Source organism: Hesperophylax consimilis, chromosome 22 (genome assembly GCF_061612785.1).
Source record: "Hesperophylax consimilis isolate HC1 chromosome 22, BYU_Hcon_1.0, whole genome shotgun sequence".
Lineage (NCBI taxonomy): Eukaryota > Metazoa > Arthropoda > Insecta > Trichoptera > Limnephilidae > Hesperophylax > Hesperophylax consimilis.
This window is the reverse complement of record NC_142857.1, coordinates 16,667,613-16,685,567: the sequence shown is the minus strand read 5'-3', so window position 1 is coordinate 16,685,567 and position 17,955 is coordinate 16,667,613. Positions and strand designations below refer to the sequence as shown.

The 17,955-nt window shown below is 33.4% G+C and overlaps 1 protein-coding gene across 2 annotated transcripts in view; it reads left to right on the top strand.

Annotated features, from left to right (window-relative positions):
• The window catches only part of LOC149413143 (uncharacterized), a 98,185-nt gene that overhangs the window by 32,276 nt on the left and 47,954 nt on the right, over positions 1-17,955 (top strand). The window contains exons 2-4 of one of the 2 annotated variants that reach the window (XM_089645027.1): positions 15,322-15,707; positions 16,228-16,278; positions 16,396-17,138. In XM_089645027.1, coding sequence (XP_089501153.1) covers positions 15,382-15,707; positions 16,228-16,278; positions 16,396-17,138 — 1,120 coding nt within the window. In that variant the 5' untranslated portion in view covers positions 15,322-15,381. The remainder of the gene's footprint in view (positions 1-15,321; positions 15,708-16,227; positions 16,279-16,395; positions 17,139-17,955) is intronic. The other variant, XM_089645028.1, reaches the window with a different exon arrangement.

Here is a 17,955-nt window from a genome sequence, read left to right as displayed (position 1 = left end):
CTTCATACATTTTTTATATCTATTAATGCATAAGCCCAATAGGCGTCTAAATGAGATAAAAAATATTACTTAGCGTTCGCTCGGTTCCGTTTGGTGAAACTGAAATATGTTGTGTGGCCCTGTAGCCTGGACTGTTTAATACCTTCATGATCATTGCGCGTGTAAATGGGCAATTAAGAAAATATTACTTCATGAATAAATTAACAACCAATATCAAACACGAGCATAACTTAACGCCATTCCTCATTACGTCATTTCCTTCAGAGTTTAGACAATAAGTAATTCAAATGTGTTTATATTATATTATAACTCTATAATGATCTAGAGACCATAAAGAGGCGATTAAATATGGTGTTTTGGCATTAATTTGGGGTCAAACCATTAATCTTCATACGCCATTAACCTTTATATTTAGAAATGTTGGCATTTATACTTAAAATTAAACGATTTTTTATTGTAATAAACAGAAATTATTGCTTTCTCCATAAAACATATTATTTATGCCGTAAGAGGAACGGCTGCGCGGCCTTTTTAATACAAAGCTTAAATTTCGATTTGAGTCCAAAATACCCAACCAAACTACATAATTTCTTTTTTAATCAAAAGATATAACAGATATCTAGTACGGATATGTGGTATTCTTATATATTTATATTTTAAATTAGAAAATATATGCCACTAAAGAATGACATTTTTAAAGATTTTAGAAAAAAAAAATAGAAAAATGGAAAAAGAAAAATTGCTTCAGGGCCATCTTTGGGGATGTGGAGGGTCTTTTTAAGGGAAAGGAGGGAGAGAAATTTCTGTGAAGGAAAATAGGTTTTGTTTGAAGTGTAGGTAGAAATCTGCGGTTCAATGTGTCCAAGAGTGACGGGCGAATAAATCCATCCCTTCCACTGCCTTGCAAGGCGATGGGTCGAGAAAGAGTCCGGCAAAATGTTTCCCTCAACCGGTCTCCCGATCTGACCCATCAGCCGCCAAGATCTAGAAAACAACACCCCATGAATGGTATTTTTTTAAATCGTCATTTCAAATACATATTTAATGAACCGTTGTGTTGCTAATATCCGATTTGAAACAACGCAAACCATTTCTGTGTTCGTTAACTATTTTGGATAGGTCTGGTATGCAATAGTTATTCAACAAGATGGACGAGTAACCCACATTTAAAATAGCGGTTCAATCCTAGTTGTTTTTTTTAAAATATTTATTATACAAGGTTATGGTGTGTTATTAAAACAATTTGAAGATAATAACCCGCATTTAATGGATTAGCGTTTATGGATACAAAAAAGGAGTTAATTGAAATTAAGAAATGAAATTTTAGGTATTATTAGAGCAAATATGTAAATGTGGTTGGTTGCCAGGTGAGTTGGATTGTCGGCTTTTAGTTGGTAGGATCTTGTTCGGTACTCACTGAACACGTTCATGCAGGTGGGATAGATATAGTGGACCAGATGCGAATATATTATTATTTTGAAAAACACGTGTTTTGACTTCCTCATAACATATTTGTGCTTTACTGATAGTTTGTTATGAAATTTGTCAAATCATTGATTATAGGCCTCCAGTCCCGTTTTTAACAGGAATACGAATAATTTTAACAGATTTTTAATTAATTTTCAATATTCATATCATTAATTTTTTTCCGTGCGGTTGTAAGCAGTTTGTTTTGTCCGATATTCGTATATAATATGATAATACATAACTCAATGATTAGAAAAAATGGCGAGCACTTTCCATTGAAATAACGTTAGAATAAATACGGTTCTTTTTCAACACGTATACGTTTTAAATATTGCAATCCATCCGTAAATACATAAAAATCTGTCAAACGAATTGCTCAATTTATTTATCGGTTAAAATTTAAAAAAAAAAACAAATTCATTCGAAATTCAAGTAATAAAGGCAAGTTCACAATTTCCGCTTCGTCAGCCTTTGACAGAAACGTCTAAACACAGCAATGTCGATTCGTTACCGCCTAGATTTATGTAGGTCGATGACAGTTGCTTCGGAAGTGAGTAGGCACTTTGACAGCTGGCCTGGCCAATCGGATTATCGCGCCAAAATTGCTGTCAAACTAGTTTAAGGTGCTTTTCGGACATTAAACACGCCAATCCGTGCCTTGTTTATATCATTTAAAATATTTAGCCGACATTTGCAAGCGATATTCTAAACTGGTTCCTCAATTTATTATCTAAACCATGTAATTGGCTTTTAATTTCTTATTTAGTTCATGACAATTAAAATTTGTAAATCTGAGACGATGATTTGAGGCACGCCACAGGCCATATGTTCCGGAGAAATAATGAATCTGTACATACATATTATCGAACATTCTATCACTACTACTGTATCTTGTCTCATGACCTAACTTGACTAAGAGTAATAGTTTAGTTTATTTTGATTTAGCAAAATCAATTTTTAACACCTGATTTTTAGATATATTTTCCCGAAAACAACATAAAACATCAACTTCTTGTGCTTTTAAGTATCTACTGTAAATTTGTGCAAATTTGACTTCATTTCTTTTGAAAATTTTCAATTTACTATTACTTAAAAAAGTTAATCAAATTTATTAACGTAATTGTTAAGTTCTGCGAGTATTTAAGTTTGTATTACTACGACTTCAATGCCATTATTTAATAAAAAAACATTATTAAATTTGATATATTTTGCATTAAAAAAATAAGTTCCACGAGCTGAAATCAGTAACAATAAATAAATTAAAGGTGTTGATCCATCCATGCAAACAATTTACTGAAAAATCAGTTCCTAAAAGAAAAATCAGTTCCTATAGGACAATTATAAGTTCCAGTAAGAAAAATCAGTTCCCATAAAAAAATCAGTTCCTATAAAAAATTCAGTTCAATAAAAAAATCAGTTCCTATAAAAAATACCAGTTCATATATAAAAAACATTTCCTAAAAGAAAAATCAGTTCCTATAAGAAAATTATAAGTTCCCATAAAAAAATCAGTTCCTAAAAAGAAATCAGTTCCTATAAAAAAATCGGTTCCTTTAAAAGAATCAGTTCCTATAAAAAAACCAGTTCATACAAAAAAATAAACAGTTCCTATAAAAAAAATCAGTTCTTATAAAAAAAATTGCTTTGGCACACAATGAAACAAATTACGTTTTGTTGAAGTAATACGAAATTTTATTAGAGAAGAATGAAAATTTAAACTATTGGAAGAATGATTCCACCAATAATTTTATTGTATTTTTCCTCGTCTATCTCCTATTGTAGACATCATTTATTTTTTAATTTCCTATAAGATCAAAACATCACAATTTATTTTAGTTTATTTCCTATTTTCAATTATTTTTTTGTTTCAAATTTATCTTCAAAAAATACATACAACCATAAATTTTTACTTCCCTTCATAGAAGGCGGACTGTGGCAGGACAACGTCTGCCCGGGTCCACTAGTTATATATATATAATAATATTTAAAAATAATATATATATATATATATATATTTACTTACTGACATTAAAAATTGCAGTGAGTTACCGTTGAAAACAACAGATGAGATTTTTTGAACGAGGTTCAGTGAAACGGTAAAAAGTGTGTTAGATTAATCATAAAAAGAAAGTTTTTCATTGTTGTATTTGGTTACGACTATAAAATTTATGTTCAACATTCACTTAAGACATATTTTCAAAGATTAGATCATTGAGATTGATTATCTATGTACCTTTAGCAATCAACTGTCATCTTCAATGGCTGATCATGTCAACTGTCAATTCTGAACGCATCTGAAGTTGGTAATGTAAAGAAGTTATTGTTGACCTCGTCTGTGACCTAATCTTCTCCTCTCACCCACTTCTTTTTCTCAGAACTCTTATTCATCTCTTGTAAGATCAATTTAATAATAAATTTATGCCAATCATCAATTTCCACTCCCACGAAATGCCACTGACCTCAATATGTTTTATTGCCGAATTAATTATTGTAAATAAACAAATATGTGTTGGCTGCTTTCCTACTCCCATTAAATATATTTTAATCGTCAAAGTTAAGTGTTCCATTAACAACACTTTATTTAATTATTCGTTAATATATAATAAACAACAAGTGATCCATGAAAACGGTAATTTATAAACGTGAGTATTTACTAAAATTCCAAAAGGGGTAGATAATTGTATTCAAATCTTGAAACCATTTGTATTATTTCATATAATCAACGCTTATGTATAACTTATAAATTTGGCATTTTCTCAAAAGTTGGTACCTTTCGTTATTGACATGTCAAACGATTTTGATTGGATTTTTCATAGTTATTTGTTAGAAAGATATACTATATATTTAAAAATCAATTTATTTAGTCAGTTAAATACAATTGTCAAACGTGTATATATTTTTAATTAATTATTTAGATCAGAATGTTGTGTTTTTACATTTTTTTTCCTTTAATCCAATGAAACAATGTCAGCTTCCTAAATTAATTTCACCGTCTCTTTTTCCTACATCCAATGAAACAAAATCAGATTCCTAAATCAAATTTTAAATTTCTGGTGTGGAATCCGTTAGTTCGATTCCGTGACAATGTATACATATTTTTAACGCCATTTTAGGGGCATCTACATCAGAATATTTATATTCCACTGGAAACGAGGTATTTACAAAAAAACCACACCTAGTCGCGCAAAAAACTTGTTTTTTCAAAAATATACGCACCCTTACGACTTTCTACCTCGGTACCTATTAGAGATAGAAGAAAATTGTTTCGGCAAAAGTTGTAGGTAATTTTATGTTCTACTAAACTTCTTAACCTACTTTAGCCGAAATTTGCATTGGAAATGAGATATTTGGGAAAAATTAGATTTTGGCGTGATTTCGGCCCGTTTTTTTAAAAATGGCGGCGCGAGCACAGGTGCGCCAAGGTCGGAAACTCAGATTTTACATCAGGGGACCAGTTTATAAAACATATAAAAAAATTGGGACTATCGGAATAATTACGATCGCGAATCGTTAATTGCACTGGACTAATTCTGTTCAATGATTAAATATTACAATTAGAGGTTTTACTCAACAAGTTATTCCACTATAAAAATATTGAATTATATTACTTGCATACAGTTTTTTTTATTATGTTTTGTACGTAATTGAACTGCCCCTTCACCTTTTAAGTAATACACTGAAGATGTCTACTATGAATAATCCATAATATTGGATGATGGATTCTTATTGCACAGAATACCGTCCATTGGTATTCCGTGCAATAAGAAGTACATATTATGAAATTATCAGAATTTCTGAAATGAAAAAACATCTCCCCTTCTAGTAATCTGGTATTGGAGAAAGCTAAAAAATAACGTAGTGGAAAGCACAAAAAATAATACTCTTTATTGAAAGCTCAACGTGTTTCTCTAAAAATTCTATTCATATTTTGTATGAAAAAGCGCCTGACAACACTTTTGTAGCCAATGAAAATTGCTGTTTCAAAGATCATTGACTACACTTCTTTTAGGTGTATTGGATGTTTAGTGAACTCTTTTTTATCGAATATGAACTGAAAATGCTGTGTCGGATCACCCTGGCGCATCCTCTACTAAAAAAATCAGGTTCGTTTGGTGTTCTAGTATATCTGCCTGCCCCTTTGGGACGCGTTTTAGTGGTTATAATGTGTGTCGTAAGATCAACGGCCAGCATAACCTGACATCGGTAACTTTTTGTACAGACTCGCATAACTGCGTTTTAGGCCATTGGACAGGCTCGCATTGGGCGAAAATATTTGGATATTAGACCAAATGACATATAAAAATAAAATTCATCAAATCTCCTCTCCTTCTTAAGTATGTTGTCGGTAACTAACAGCTGACAACAATAATATAGAAACCCGCTTCTGAGGACATTTTCACCCAAAAGCGAAAAGATAAATGGTCGCTGAAAACATTGATCTAAGAGAATTAAGGTATTGTAGTGAAAAGGATAGCTCGTTAAAAGCTTTGATAGTCTGAAGGCAATTGTGTTTGTTATGGAATTGTGTTTGTTATTGCATTGTGTTTATTATTGAATTGTGTTTGTTATTGAATTGTGTTTGTTATTGCATTGTGTTTTAATCATAAATAGCTAAGAAAGGAATGAAATTATTAGCCTCATCGAAGGGATGAGATTCATCAGTTCAGGGCCTCGATTCCCGAAGTCGTTCCACTCGAGCAACGAGTGGTTCGACCCACAAGTTGTTCGAGTGGAATGACTTTTGACGTTTGGCGTATGGAAGTATGTACCTTCTAATAGACTCAAGAATAAGAACATCGACCAATGTATGTACTTTCTACGGCGATTGCGAGCGGCCTAGATTGTAGAATCGATACCCAGGATTAAACTTAAATTGATTTTGACGGCCTCCGTAGTCGAGTATCAAATCTCTCGACTAGCAAGCTGGAGGTCGCTGGTCCAAATCTCGGCGAGCGTAAGTAAATTTTATTTGATTTAAAGAAAGCAAGCAAGACAAAAATATATATTACAGTAAATAATAAAATAAAATACAGAAAAAAAAAATTCTAATAAACTACTTTTCAGTAGTTTGTCGATGGCAACTTTTCACATAAAAAATATCAAAAAACGATAAAAACTTATTTTACTTAATGAAAACAGTGATAACAATAAAAAATAACAATTTGTTTTGAAAATATAAAAAATAATTAATTTGTGTTATTTCACAACTTTTTCATTTAAAATAATATATAGTATATTTGATGTACGTTACAGAGTGGAAGATACTCTCAGTATAGACCACCTTTCAGAATTGAAACGAAGTTTGAAATGGCTTTGGCCGTGTTTGGTGACCAGATCTGACTAGCCAGGTAACCCCCTTCCTCTTTCCATCTCCTTCCCCTCCCCACTACCTTCAGCCTCACAACATATCCCAATTGGGGATGCCGTAGTCTCACTGGCTCCAGACGGTTGGAAGAAGTTGGGACACTCGGTTTCACATAAAACATAAATAATAAAGTGGTTTTTTAGTAAACGGAGTTCCCGCTCAAAACCAATTATTTCTCTTCTCTATTTATGATAGCGAATTAAAAATTTGTAAAGAAGTGTGCTCCATACCCAGCAACTAACCTGTGCCAGATTTAAATCAGTCTCATCACCCGAAATAATTTATTTTAACCACTATATGGTCGGGCATTTTACCGCCAAATTGGGGGCTAAGCGCGGGTGTTTTTTTTAATTTTAGCGTCAAAATTAGACTTTCCGCAAAATATTCATATCTTATGATCTATTTGATATTTTTCGATGAAACTTTCAGTGTTTTACTTTAAAAAGATGTATCTATTTATTTACTTAGCAATGTATGTATAATTCCTTTTTTTATTAACAAAAATATTGTACTTTCTTGGGAATCATAGAAAAAAACATAATTAATACACAATAGAAATAACATATCGAAATTTATTCATACAAAATTATAAGATTATTTAGAAATTTTCTATACATATAAAAAAAAATTATAACCTAATAGTGCTTCAATGTGTGATAGCGTTCGAAACACTTTCCTTTATGCAGGGACACATTGCAAAAAGGCGTATGACGTTTCTCGTTTCCCGCAAAGAATGTGTTAATTCATGGGCATTGCATTACCCAAATGCCTCCCTCGTCAATTGCCCAAAGCTGTATTCTAGCCCAGGAGAGATCTTTTAGCTCTTAAGTCAGAGCCTGTTAATTCTTGTATAAAATGTACCAACCAACAATAATGTTGGAAGGGGAGGAGATAAAAACCATTGCAACTTAAGTTACTTACGACATTATACAGGTAGGTACGTATTTCGGGTTTCCAATCCGTCTCGGCTACCAATGTAGCTGATAAATAGTAGTTCTTACATGTATCTTTCTAAGGCGTTATTTATTTTGTAGCAGTAAATTAAATTGGTATTTTGTAATGCTTTATCAACGGTGATCGGCGTTGTCTATATAGATTTTTGTAAGAGGGCGGGATACGGCATGTATGATTTGCCCACCTGAATAATCTTATAATGGGATAATCATATGGCTAAAAATTGTATATTTGGGTGATTTCTACTAGCAAATTTGAATGCAACACCAATGATTCCACGAGAAAACTTACTCATTTGAAATATGGTTAATTTATTTGTTTTCCTGTTAAAAACGGGACTGCAGGCCTCTGACGAATGAATTGACAGAGTTCCTAACAAAGTATCAGTTTCAAGTGAATGTTTTGTGAGGACGGCGGAACACGTGTTCATAGAAATATTGATATTGACATATTGATAATGTCGCATTCCGTCATGAAATTTATTAGGAACAAAACACGTGTTCTCCATATATTCTGAATGACTAGTAAATACTAGTCATTCCGAATATACGGAGAACACATGTTTTGTTCCTAATAAATTTCATGACGGAATGCGACAGTATCAATATGTCAATATCAATATTTGTATGAACACGGTAGCATACCAATTTCCAGTTAAAATTAACTGGAAATTGGTATGCTATCACTTTTTTGGTTGCATGATAACTCAACACAGTGAAAATTCAACACACTTTTAAAAAGTGATATAAAGTCATTAGAAACGATGAAAAAATATTTAAACCTAACCTAACCTACAACCCAGTTAATAAAGTTTTTGTTTCATCACTTTCCATGACTTTATATAACATTTTAAATATATGATGAATTATCATTGTGATGATTTATCCGGTCACCCACTTTTTTAACAGAACCATTTTTCTCGGTGCAGTCAAAACAACTAAGCACAAGTTATTTCTTAAGGTTAAACGCAACGCTCGTTGTATTCTACGTGTTCACAGATGGCGTTAATTAATTAATTTGGTTAAAATACGCTTTTGCAAGGTATTGCTTTACAGTATTAAGACAAATTATTTGTTTGCGCCCTCATATCCGCAATATGAATATGAATAAATAGTTTTGTCCATATAAAAACTCAATTCTATCGAGAAAGGCATACAAATACAATATTGGATTGAATCATCGGTAAAATATTGTATTTGTGTGCCTTTCTCGAAAGAATTTAGTCTTTAAACGAACAAAACTATTGATTCATATTCATATTGCGTATATACGGGCGCAAACAAATGATTTGTCTTAATATTGTAAATCAATACCTTGCAAAAGCGTATTTAAACAAAATTAATTAATTAACGCCATCTGTGAACACGTAGAATACAACGAGCGTTGCGTTTAACCTTAAGATTTCTTGTTTTTTTACCAACCTGTTGAAATAAGAGTCATAAGGAAGAAAAAAGAAGATTGTGTGAGTTCTTTTCAGGTGGTAACATGATAATAGAAATTGGTCTGTTAACCATAAGTTAGCAAACAGGAAATTCGCGATATCGAACAAGGCGTTGCATTTACTTTATAATTATTCTCCTTTGATCTAGTTCACCGCTCGGTCCCCCCTTTTTCCGGTAAGCGAGAAAGAGACACACTGTCCATTCAACGATTAATTTCTACTTACCTAACAATTTATTATGTTTGAATAGTTGAATAAATTACAGTCGGTTATTCACTCGGTACGAACTCGGCCTAATTTTGCGGTATACGGCGGCATTGGCATTAGTGGCGCGTTCTCACGAGTAAATCGTGTAAACTTTCACGATACATTTCAACACTTGCAACATGCATCAGGCAGTTGAACGAGGAAGCAGGATAATAATTAATCATGCGTTTTGATGTGTTGTGACACGATTTTGTTGTGTTTTAACCAATTTGTTATGTGAGAGAGAGAAAAACTAATGATTGCAAATTATTTGGTTACGTATCGGAGGTACCTAACAGATGTAATAGCATTTTTTGTGTTTTAAAAACGATGCTGAACTAATTAAAATTGATAATATTGTGAGACATAGGAAGTATTACGTCTGTTTATATATATTTTTTTTACTTAACAATTTCGTTTGCTGTATGAGAACGAATCTTTCTTACAATTCGTTATGCATTAGCAGATTGACTGTGGGACGTTTTGCGTTTGTGGTTTTTCCCTCCTACAACTTGGTTCTCTTCAAGACCCAATATAACACCTTCACAAAATATCCCTAAACATAAAATAGGCACTGAGAGAAGCCTCGTGGCTGCGTGTGTGAATGAAGAGGATTAAGGAATTAAGAGGAAACTACAAGCCAGAAATTTGTATATTCTTGGTATACCTTACATCGTAGGTAATAGGCATTAAAATCGCCTTACAAACGGAGTCTAGAAACGTTCGATTTCAAGCAAAAAACTGGTTTTTACTTAATTTGTAAATAATTTTATAAGAAAGCAAAAAAGTTAATCAAGTGAAACTATCACAGATTGTTGTTTCCTTTACGCGTTCATACATTTCTATTGAAAAAATATTTTTTGTAGTAGTTTGCATTTATATTTTTTATTGAGTAATTTTTTATTTTATTTGTATTCTACTCAAGCGAAGCTATAGGAAAACCTTCAATTTAACTAAAGCATATTTTTTGGTTTTCATAATGTACACCAATTCGTTATAAAGATTAATCAAAATAATGATTTGGCATTAAGCTTCGCCTTAACGTTAATTTTAATGTTCTTATCCATTTCCTTCTTAAACTGGCTCGTAGGGACCTAGTATTTATTTATTGAATATCAACGGTATAAATATACCATACACCATAGAATAACAATTAACTGTGGCATTTTTGATCATAAAATGATGACAGAAAGTATAAAATTAATACTAGAAGGAGATAAGTATGAGTAGACATTATATTAGTAATGATTTAGAAGATATGATAGTAAAGCTTTCTTGTACCTAGCTTCTGACTACTATTGGACTACTAACAGGACACTACCACTTAAAGAGACAAATTCAGCTTTCGGGAATGTAAAGTAATAATAGTTATAGAAAACATAAATAGGATTGCTGCTAATGTCCAGACTTCGTGGTAAACAAACTCAAATAGACACGCTGCGGAACCATTTACGAACTTTTCACTAAATACCCTAATAATTATAGGTAACACCTATAATTTCCAAAGGAGTTCAAGTATTCGGGTTCTGAAATGAAATCACGAACGCACAGCGCATCAATAATGACTCCACATTCCGGGTTCTTCCACACCTTCTGTTGGTCCACCAAATACCTGCTGATATTATGATGGGTGCTCCATTGCAGTTGTTGGTCCGCCTCGGGCTCGGGCCCCACGTCTCGAGGGAACCGTGTCACTAGGCCGCAGAGTCGACAAGTAGTGTTCACAGGATTGGTGTTCGGCAACGCTCAAGTATACTTGGAGATAGGTACTTAGGAGTTATGGCGACAGTGTTTTTTACGGGTCTTGTAATAATATGCAGAATAAATAATGTCGCTTTATATGTGTGTATAATAAAAATATATAAAAAAAACCAGACGCGACAATATTACACTATACATATGTCCATTATGTAAAAATCCCCCTACTTTTATCTGGGAATAATTTATTTTAATATCCTTCCTTTAAATCTGAAAAGTACTGAAAATTATTCACAAACATAGACTTCTTTGGGTGTTTAACAAGTGTGTAATAAAGTATTCGATGTTAAACGGCTTCTTACTGTGTTTAACGAGTGTGTAATAAAGTATTCGATGTAAAACGGCTTCTTACTGTGTTTTACAAGTGTGTAATAAAGTATTCGATGTAAAACGCCTTCCTCCTTTGTTTAATAAGGATGTAATAAAGTATTCGATGTAAAAAGGCTTCTTACTGTGTTTAACAAGTGTGTAATACAGTATTCGATGCAAAAAAGGCGTTTCTTTATCCACTTTGTTCTACTTGCAGTTGAAATGCTGCATTGCACATAATATTATATTCATTGTTTTTACACGATGGTGTATTTTTATTACACGGTGGTACAATAACTTACATTTACGCCGCTAACACAGGGAGGCCTGTGGTGATAGCTGTATTAAAGAGGTACTAGAGGTAATAGAGGTAGGTAGTTTTATGGGAGATGTGCATAGTTTTTTTGTTAAACTCAAATGGTATTTTATGTTAAGTTATTTTTAAAGTTTCATGTCCAGCATTGAAAATAAAATAATTCACCATAACAATTATTTTTATAAGCAATAATTGTTCGCCTGAAACACTCATCCACATTGAAAAATCTCCTGATAAAAGATACATGACGCCAACGGGACTCGAACCCATGTAAAAACGTTGAACGTTGGCGTCATGTATCTTTTATCAAGAGATATTTCAATGTGGATGAGTGTTTCAGGCGAACAATTATTGCTTATAAAAATAATTGTTATCCTTTGTGCTATGCATAAATAAAATCTTGTCTTAAAAACATTAATTTATCAAAAAAAATAATAATTCACCATAAGTTTAAGTATTTTAGTATTAAACATTAAACACAAGAATTTGTGTGTAAAAACAATTTTAATTTGTGTGATACCAGCGCAGACCCGTGAAAAATCACGGCCTAATACAATGATTGTGAATTTGTGAAGCTGAAAGTATTTATCAACTCCGAATGACATTGCCTTGAAAGATTCAACTCGAACTAAATGCAATCAAGACAGTGTCTTGGATAAATATATCATATTTTTATTTTAATGTGCGACATCTATTGACTATTCTGCAAGTCGAGGATGAATATTTATTTTTTGGAATAACTTAATGAGTTCAACCTCAAATATTGTCTTCAATAATCAAATAATAAATGTTTTACTATCTTCTTGACGGCCGGCATAGTCCAGTGGTAACGCATTGGACTGCCATTCCGAAGGTCGCGGGTTCGAACCCGGCGTGCGCAAATAAATTTTATTTGATTAATTTGTGTTATTTCACAATTAATTAATTAAAATAATATATATTATATTTGCGGCACGTTCCAGAGTGGAAGATACTACCAGTATCGCCCTGGTGTAAGACCACCATTCAGAATTGAAACGTTGCTCCAAATGGCTTTAGCCGTGTTTAGTGACTAGATCTGAATAGCCAGGTACTTCCCCACCTTCCTCTTTCCCTTCCCCACTTACCTTCAGCCTCACAACATCCCCCAATTGGGGATGCCATAGTCTCACTGGCTCCAGACGGGAGCAGTTGGGACTCTTGTGAGGTATTCACTATAAAAAAAAAATAAAAAAAAAATTGTGACAAAAATAATGATATCCACACTGGAATCTCCCATACTTAGGATTTCATTTTCACATTTTTATAATTTAGCAGTATGAATAATATGAAATTATAAATATATTATGTGGTGTTTTTTTTTCAAAATAATTATAAATATATTACAAAGTGTTTTTAGTACAGTTGAGTGGTTTCAGTTTCAGTCTGTATTTGGTGTTAGTATATTTTCTAATTCTGATCTCCCTATGTTTTATATTCAGCTTTGTATTTGAGACTTAAATGTTTAAATATTGTCGTGAGTTTTGAATGAGAGTGGGATTTTGCTGTAGAAGATTTTTGCCCAAATGTTGTATTTGTAGTTGCTTGATGGATATGTTTTTGACCTTGAGATTTAGTGTTTCTAATATATGTGTTATTTGTTATTTATTGTGTTTAAATGAATATAAAGGAGTATTTTTTAAGAATAGATTTGTTTAATTGACACGATGTTAAGATGATAATATTCATTTTGAATTTTTGATAATTATGATAGATTAATTAGTGATTTATAAAATCCAAGCATGAAACCCATTGACTATATCAGTCCAACGAAATAAACAAGACATTACGAATGCACGCTGTTTTATCGCTTGTGGTGCGATTGCAATATAAGTTTAAGCACTGGCTAACTTGCACGTTTCTTCACGCGGTTTGTGATAAATAAACCAGTTTCCTTTGAAATGGGAGACCTTCACCCCACAGGGAACAGGATTACAAGATTTCACTGGGTTCTTAGTAAACAAGGGTGCGATTTTATTAGAAGAAATAGAAAAATCATTGAAGACAATATTAGCGATTCTCAAACGAAAATTTGAAAAGGTATGGTCGCATTTAGTAATTGAACACAGGACCTTTGCCTTGCCGCTGCTCTACCAGTTTTAAAATATTGGTTTGAGAATTGCTTATATTGTCTTCAATGATTATATATTACAATTTGAGGTTTTACTCATTAAGTTTTTCCATAAGAAGAAAATAGAATCATTCTGATGGCGTATTTTTTAAGTGCAAATATGAATTTTTAAATTTTTGCATATATCCAGATTATTCTACCATTTTTCTTTGATTTTATGTTATTGTGTGAAATATTAATACACTTTTTAAAAGTAAAACCGCACAAGAGTCCCAACTGATCCCAACCGTCTGTGATACTATGGCATCCCCAATTAGGTTATGTTGATAGGTAGGTAGTTAAGTACATACTTAGTTATAGCTAAGTAGGTAGTTAAGTACCTACTTAGCTATAACTAAGTAGGTAGTTAAGTACCTACTTTCCTTCCCCCTTATCTCTCTCACCTCCGTCTTTTTCTTTCCCTCTTTTTTCTCTTTTCCCTATTATTTTATTCAATTTTCTTTTATATACATTTTTTCCCTTTTTATACTTCCGTTTTTCCCCTTTTGCATTTTTCTCTTTTTGCATTATTCCTCTTTCCATACTCTCTTATTACCTTTTTACTTTATGCCCTTTTCCATTATTTCAAATATTTCATATAAAACCTTGCAAATAGAAGGAACGCGAACCGTGCTAGTGGAATTTCACCTCTGCTTAACGCTTTCATTGAACTTGACTACTTTAGACCGGTTAAATCCTCTAGGCATTTAGTTGCTTCTGGTTTCTGAATTGGCTATAAAGAGAAAACCGTTAAAATGCGCACATCTGGATTATTACACAAAACTAAACTCTTCACATTATATAAGAGGTTTTCGAATATTAATCTGCAATTCTTATTAAATCAAAATTCACCATTCTATTACATGTTAATCACCATCTGATAGTATTATTGTCTTAATGACCGTACAGTTGAGGATTGTTATAAACGGAAGTGGCGCCCTCAGTTATTTTCCAAAAGAACCAATGAAGTTTTCAATCCGGACAAAAAAACAAAAAGGTTTTATTTGCTAGTCAAATATAACAGATGATCAGCGCCGTTTTTAATTTTAAAACAATTAAATTTTCCTTTTCCATTAAATGCTGATTTTTGGCCCGTTTTAAATTTTATAAAATGGTCATCAGCCGAAAGGCATAAAAAAATGATTGTCTTGCCTGAAACATGATTATACAAATGCATCAAAAGCTTAAACGAGGCGAAAATCGGAATTTAACTGTGAACTTTAAAAAGTCAAAAAATAAGAAAGGCGTTGCTTGTCCATTTGATTACCATTAAATGCAATGAATATGAAAACATAGTGTAATAGTGTCTAATTTCAATCTTCTTTATTTGTTCACAGGTGGTTCCAACAAGGTTCGACATGTCTTAGTCTTTCCCGTGCATCATTAAAACATCTACAATGGCTTTACGAGTCACGAAGAAGGATGTGAAGAAGTCCTCCTATTACGTATGGTTCCTCGGCGCTCAGGAGGCGAGGTCTGCCACTGGGGCCAAGCAGGCACTCGCCGCCCTGAGCAGGCTAGAAGCCAGGGCGGCTTCCACTGCCAATCCGGCAGCCCCGCCCACCAAGGTCACGCTGCAGGTGTCAGGGCGAGGCCTGAAGATAGTCCAGAATGTGGCCGGGAGGACGGTGAAGCATCTGCTACCTGCTGATAGTGTGACGGAAGCTAGGTCCAGAGGTGATGCTGTTGTTTGCATCTTGTTGCTATACAACCCTGCTACCAGGTATCGTCATTGAAATATTTTGATATAATCTCTTATTATAAACATTTTTATCCTTTTCCTTTGCTGTACACATTTAATAAATTCTTTATAAAATGACTATACACCATTAGCATTAATTAAAAAAAAATACTGAGTCCAATGTCGAATCCGAAAAAGGACCAATTTCTAAAAATGTATAATTAACCGTCCTCTTGTATTTCTTTGATTGAGCTTATGTTTTGATTATAGATTCTTAATGAAATTCACCATTCTTTAACAATTTTGTTTGTCTTAACTCAAACTTAAACACTTGCCCAAAGTAAATATCTTGATATATTATTTTTAATTAACTTTCCTTTAATAGTTTTGGTATCTCTATCAAAACCTAAGTTAGAGATTGGTATTGTGATCTTTTATTTTCACACCTCTCTTCATTTCTCTGTCCATTTCAGAAATTTCTCTTTCTCATGTCTTTGACATTATTTTGATGATTTAAGTATGTGTGAATGCTTCTTCTTAAAACCTGATTCTCTTCAATCAGGTCAACAAAATCCTCTAAAACCGAGACCATCCCAACACAGCCCCTCCCAAGGTGAGAAGATAGGCTTAGTCTACAAGCGTCTCCACGATGCTGCTGCTTATTTGAATTACAAAACATAGAAGTCACAAAACCAAAAATGATTTTCACTTATCAATGTTTCTTTTACAGGTGCCCCCTACATGCACATGCTTATAGATGTGACTCTGAGCAGACAGCTCAAGCACTTTGCACTCAGCTGAGAGCCATTGCTGGCTTAGGTCCAGAAGAAGAAGACGAACCAGATCTTCCAGATGACAATATCCCTTCGGACATCGACTCAAGAAACGACATAGAACTCCCGAGATACAGCGAAAAGAGACACGGCTCTAACGAGAGGAGTGGATCCTACGATAAGAGAATCGAGCCTAGAATCAGCTCAAGAGATGCTAGAGTCGATAACAGGAACATGAGAAACGACCCAAGAGACGGGAGAACTGATCACAGAGACTCTAGAGATCCGAGAGATTCTAGAATAGATCCGAGAGATCCAAGGGAATCTAGAATTGATCCAAGAGACCCAAGAATAGATCCAAGAGAATCAAGGATCGACAGCAGAGACCACATCATCAATCCGCGTGATATTCGCCACGGTTCTCATGAGAACAGAGTTCCTCCAGTTGAGATGAGGTTAGCACCAGAGCAAGAGATTGTAGCTGAAAAGCTGGCTGCAGAATTAAGGACAAGGCTGGCAGGAAGAGAGCCACTTTTGCTTCCTCCGAGGGACTATGATACCAACAGACGCGTGCTTTCTGCAGTTCCTCAAGTTGTGGCAAAGAGGAATACTCGCACGGCAGTTGTTGGGTCTTCAGCAGGATCCAGTGGCATTGGAAGTGACCTCGCACCATCTCCAGAGAGACCGCATACCTCAAGTGGTAAGTCTTCTAAACATTTTTACCATTCATTTACACATAGTTTTCTTTAATCATTTCGTGGTTCATAAAAAGTTTCCTGTCTTATAAAGTTTTTGTGTAGTGCCTACAACATTTGCAGAAAACGTAGTATTATAATATACAAGAAGTTTTAATAATAATAAGAAGTTAACGTGTTAACAATATCGTTTTAACGGATTACATTATTTGATATATTATTTATTTGATACAGATGCACCCCGTATTCGTGGTTTGTAATATTACAAAATGATTATTGTATTATTCCCGTGTATTGTACACACTGTTCGTTTTAAGACAATAGGAGTAGAGTTTATATAACATACAAGCAAATAGAATAAAGAATACAACAACTCGTATAAAAAGGTGTGAAAGAGTGTGTAATTTAAAGGTGCAATTTTTGTGTAATTTAAATGGCCTCCGAACACGAGAAGAAATTATTGCAAGATCGGGTTTCTGACTCGAGACAATGCAAAAACCTTCGAATAATAAAAATTACACACCAAATAAATAATGCGGCTATTCGGCAATTTATTCTAGTGCGAAAATTATCATCTTAACACTAAATGAATATTCATGTTACAATTATAGGTTTCTTTTAAGTTTATACAATTTCATTTTACCCAGAATTATTTCAGACGAGTGTTATACACCTTTGACCTGGCACAAAGCTTAATTTAACTGCATACATCTACGTTTATTATTCTGGTTCAATTTCTGACATCACCTTCTTCAAGTATCTGATTCACTCAATCGTGATGAATCGTTCTGGGACGTCCCCGATTTCGTCTTCAGTATACTC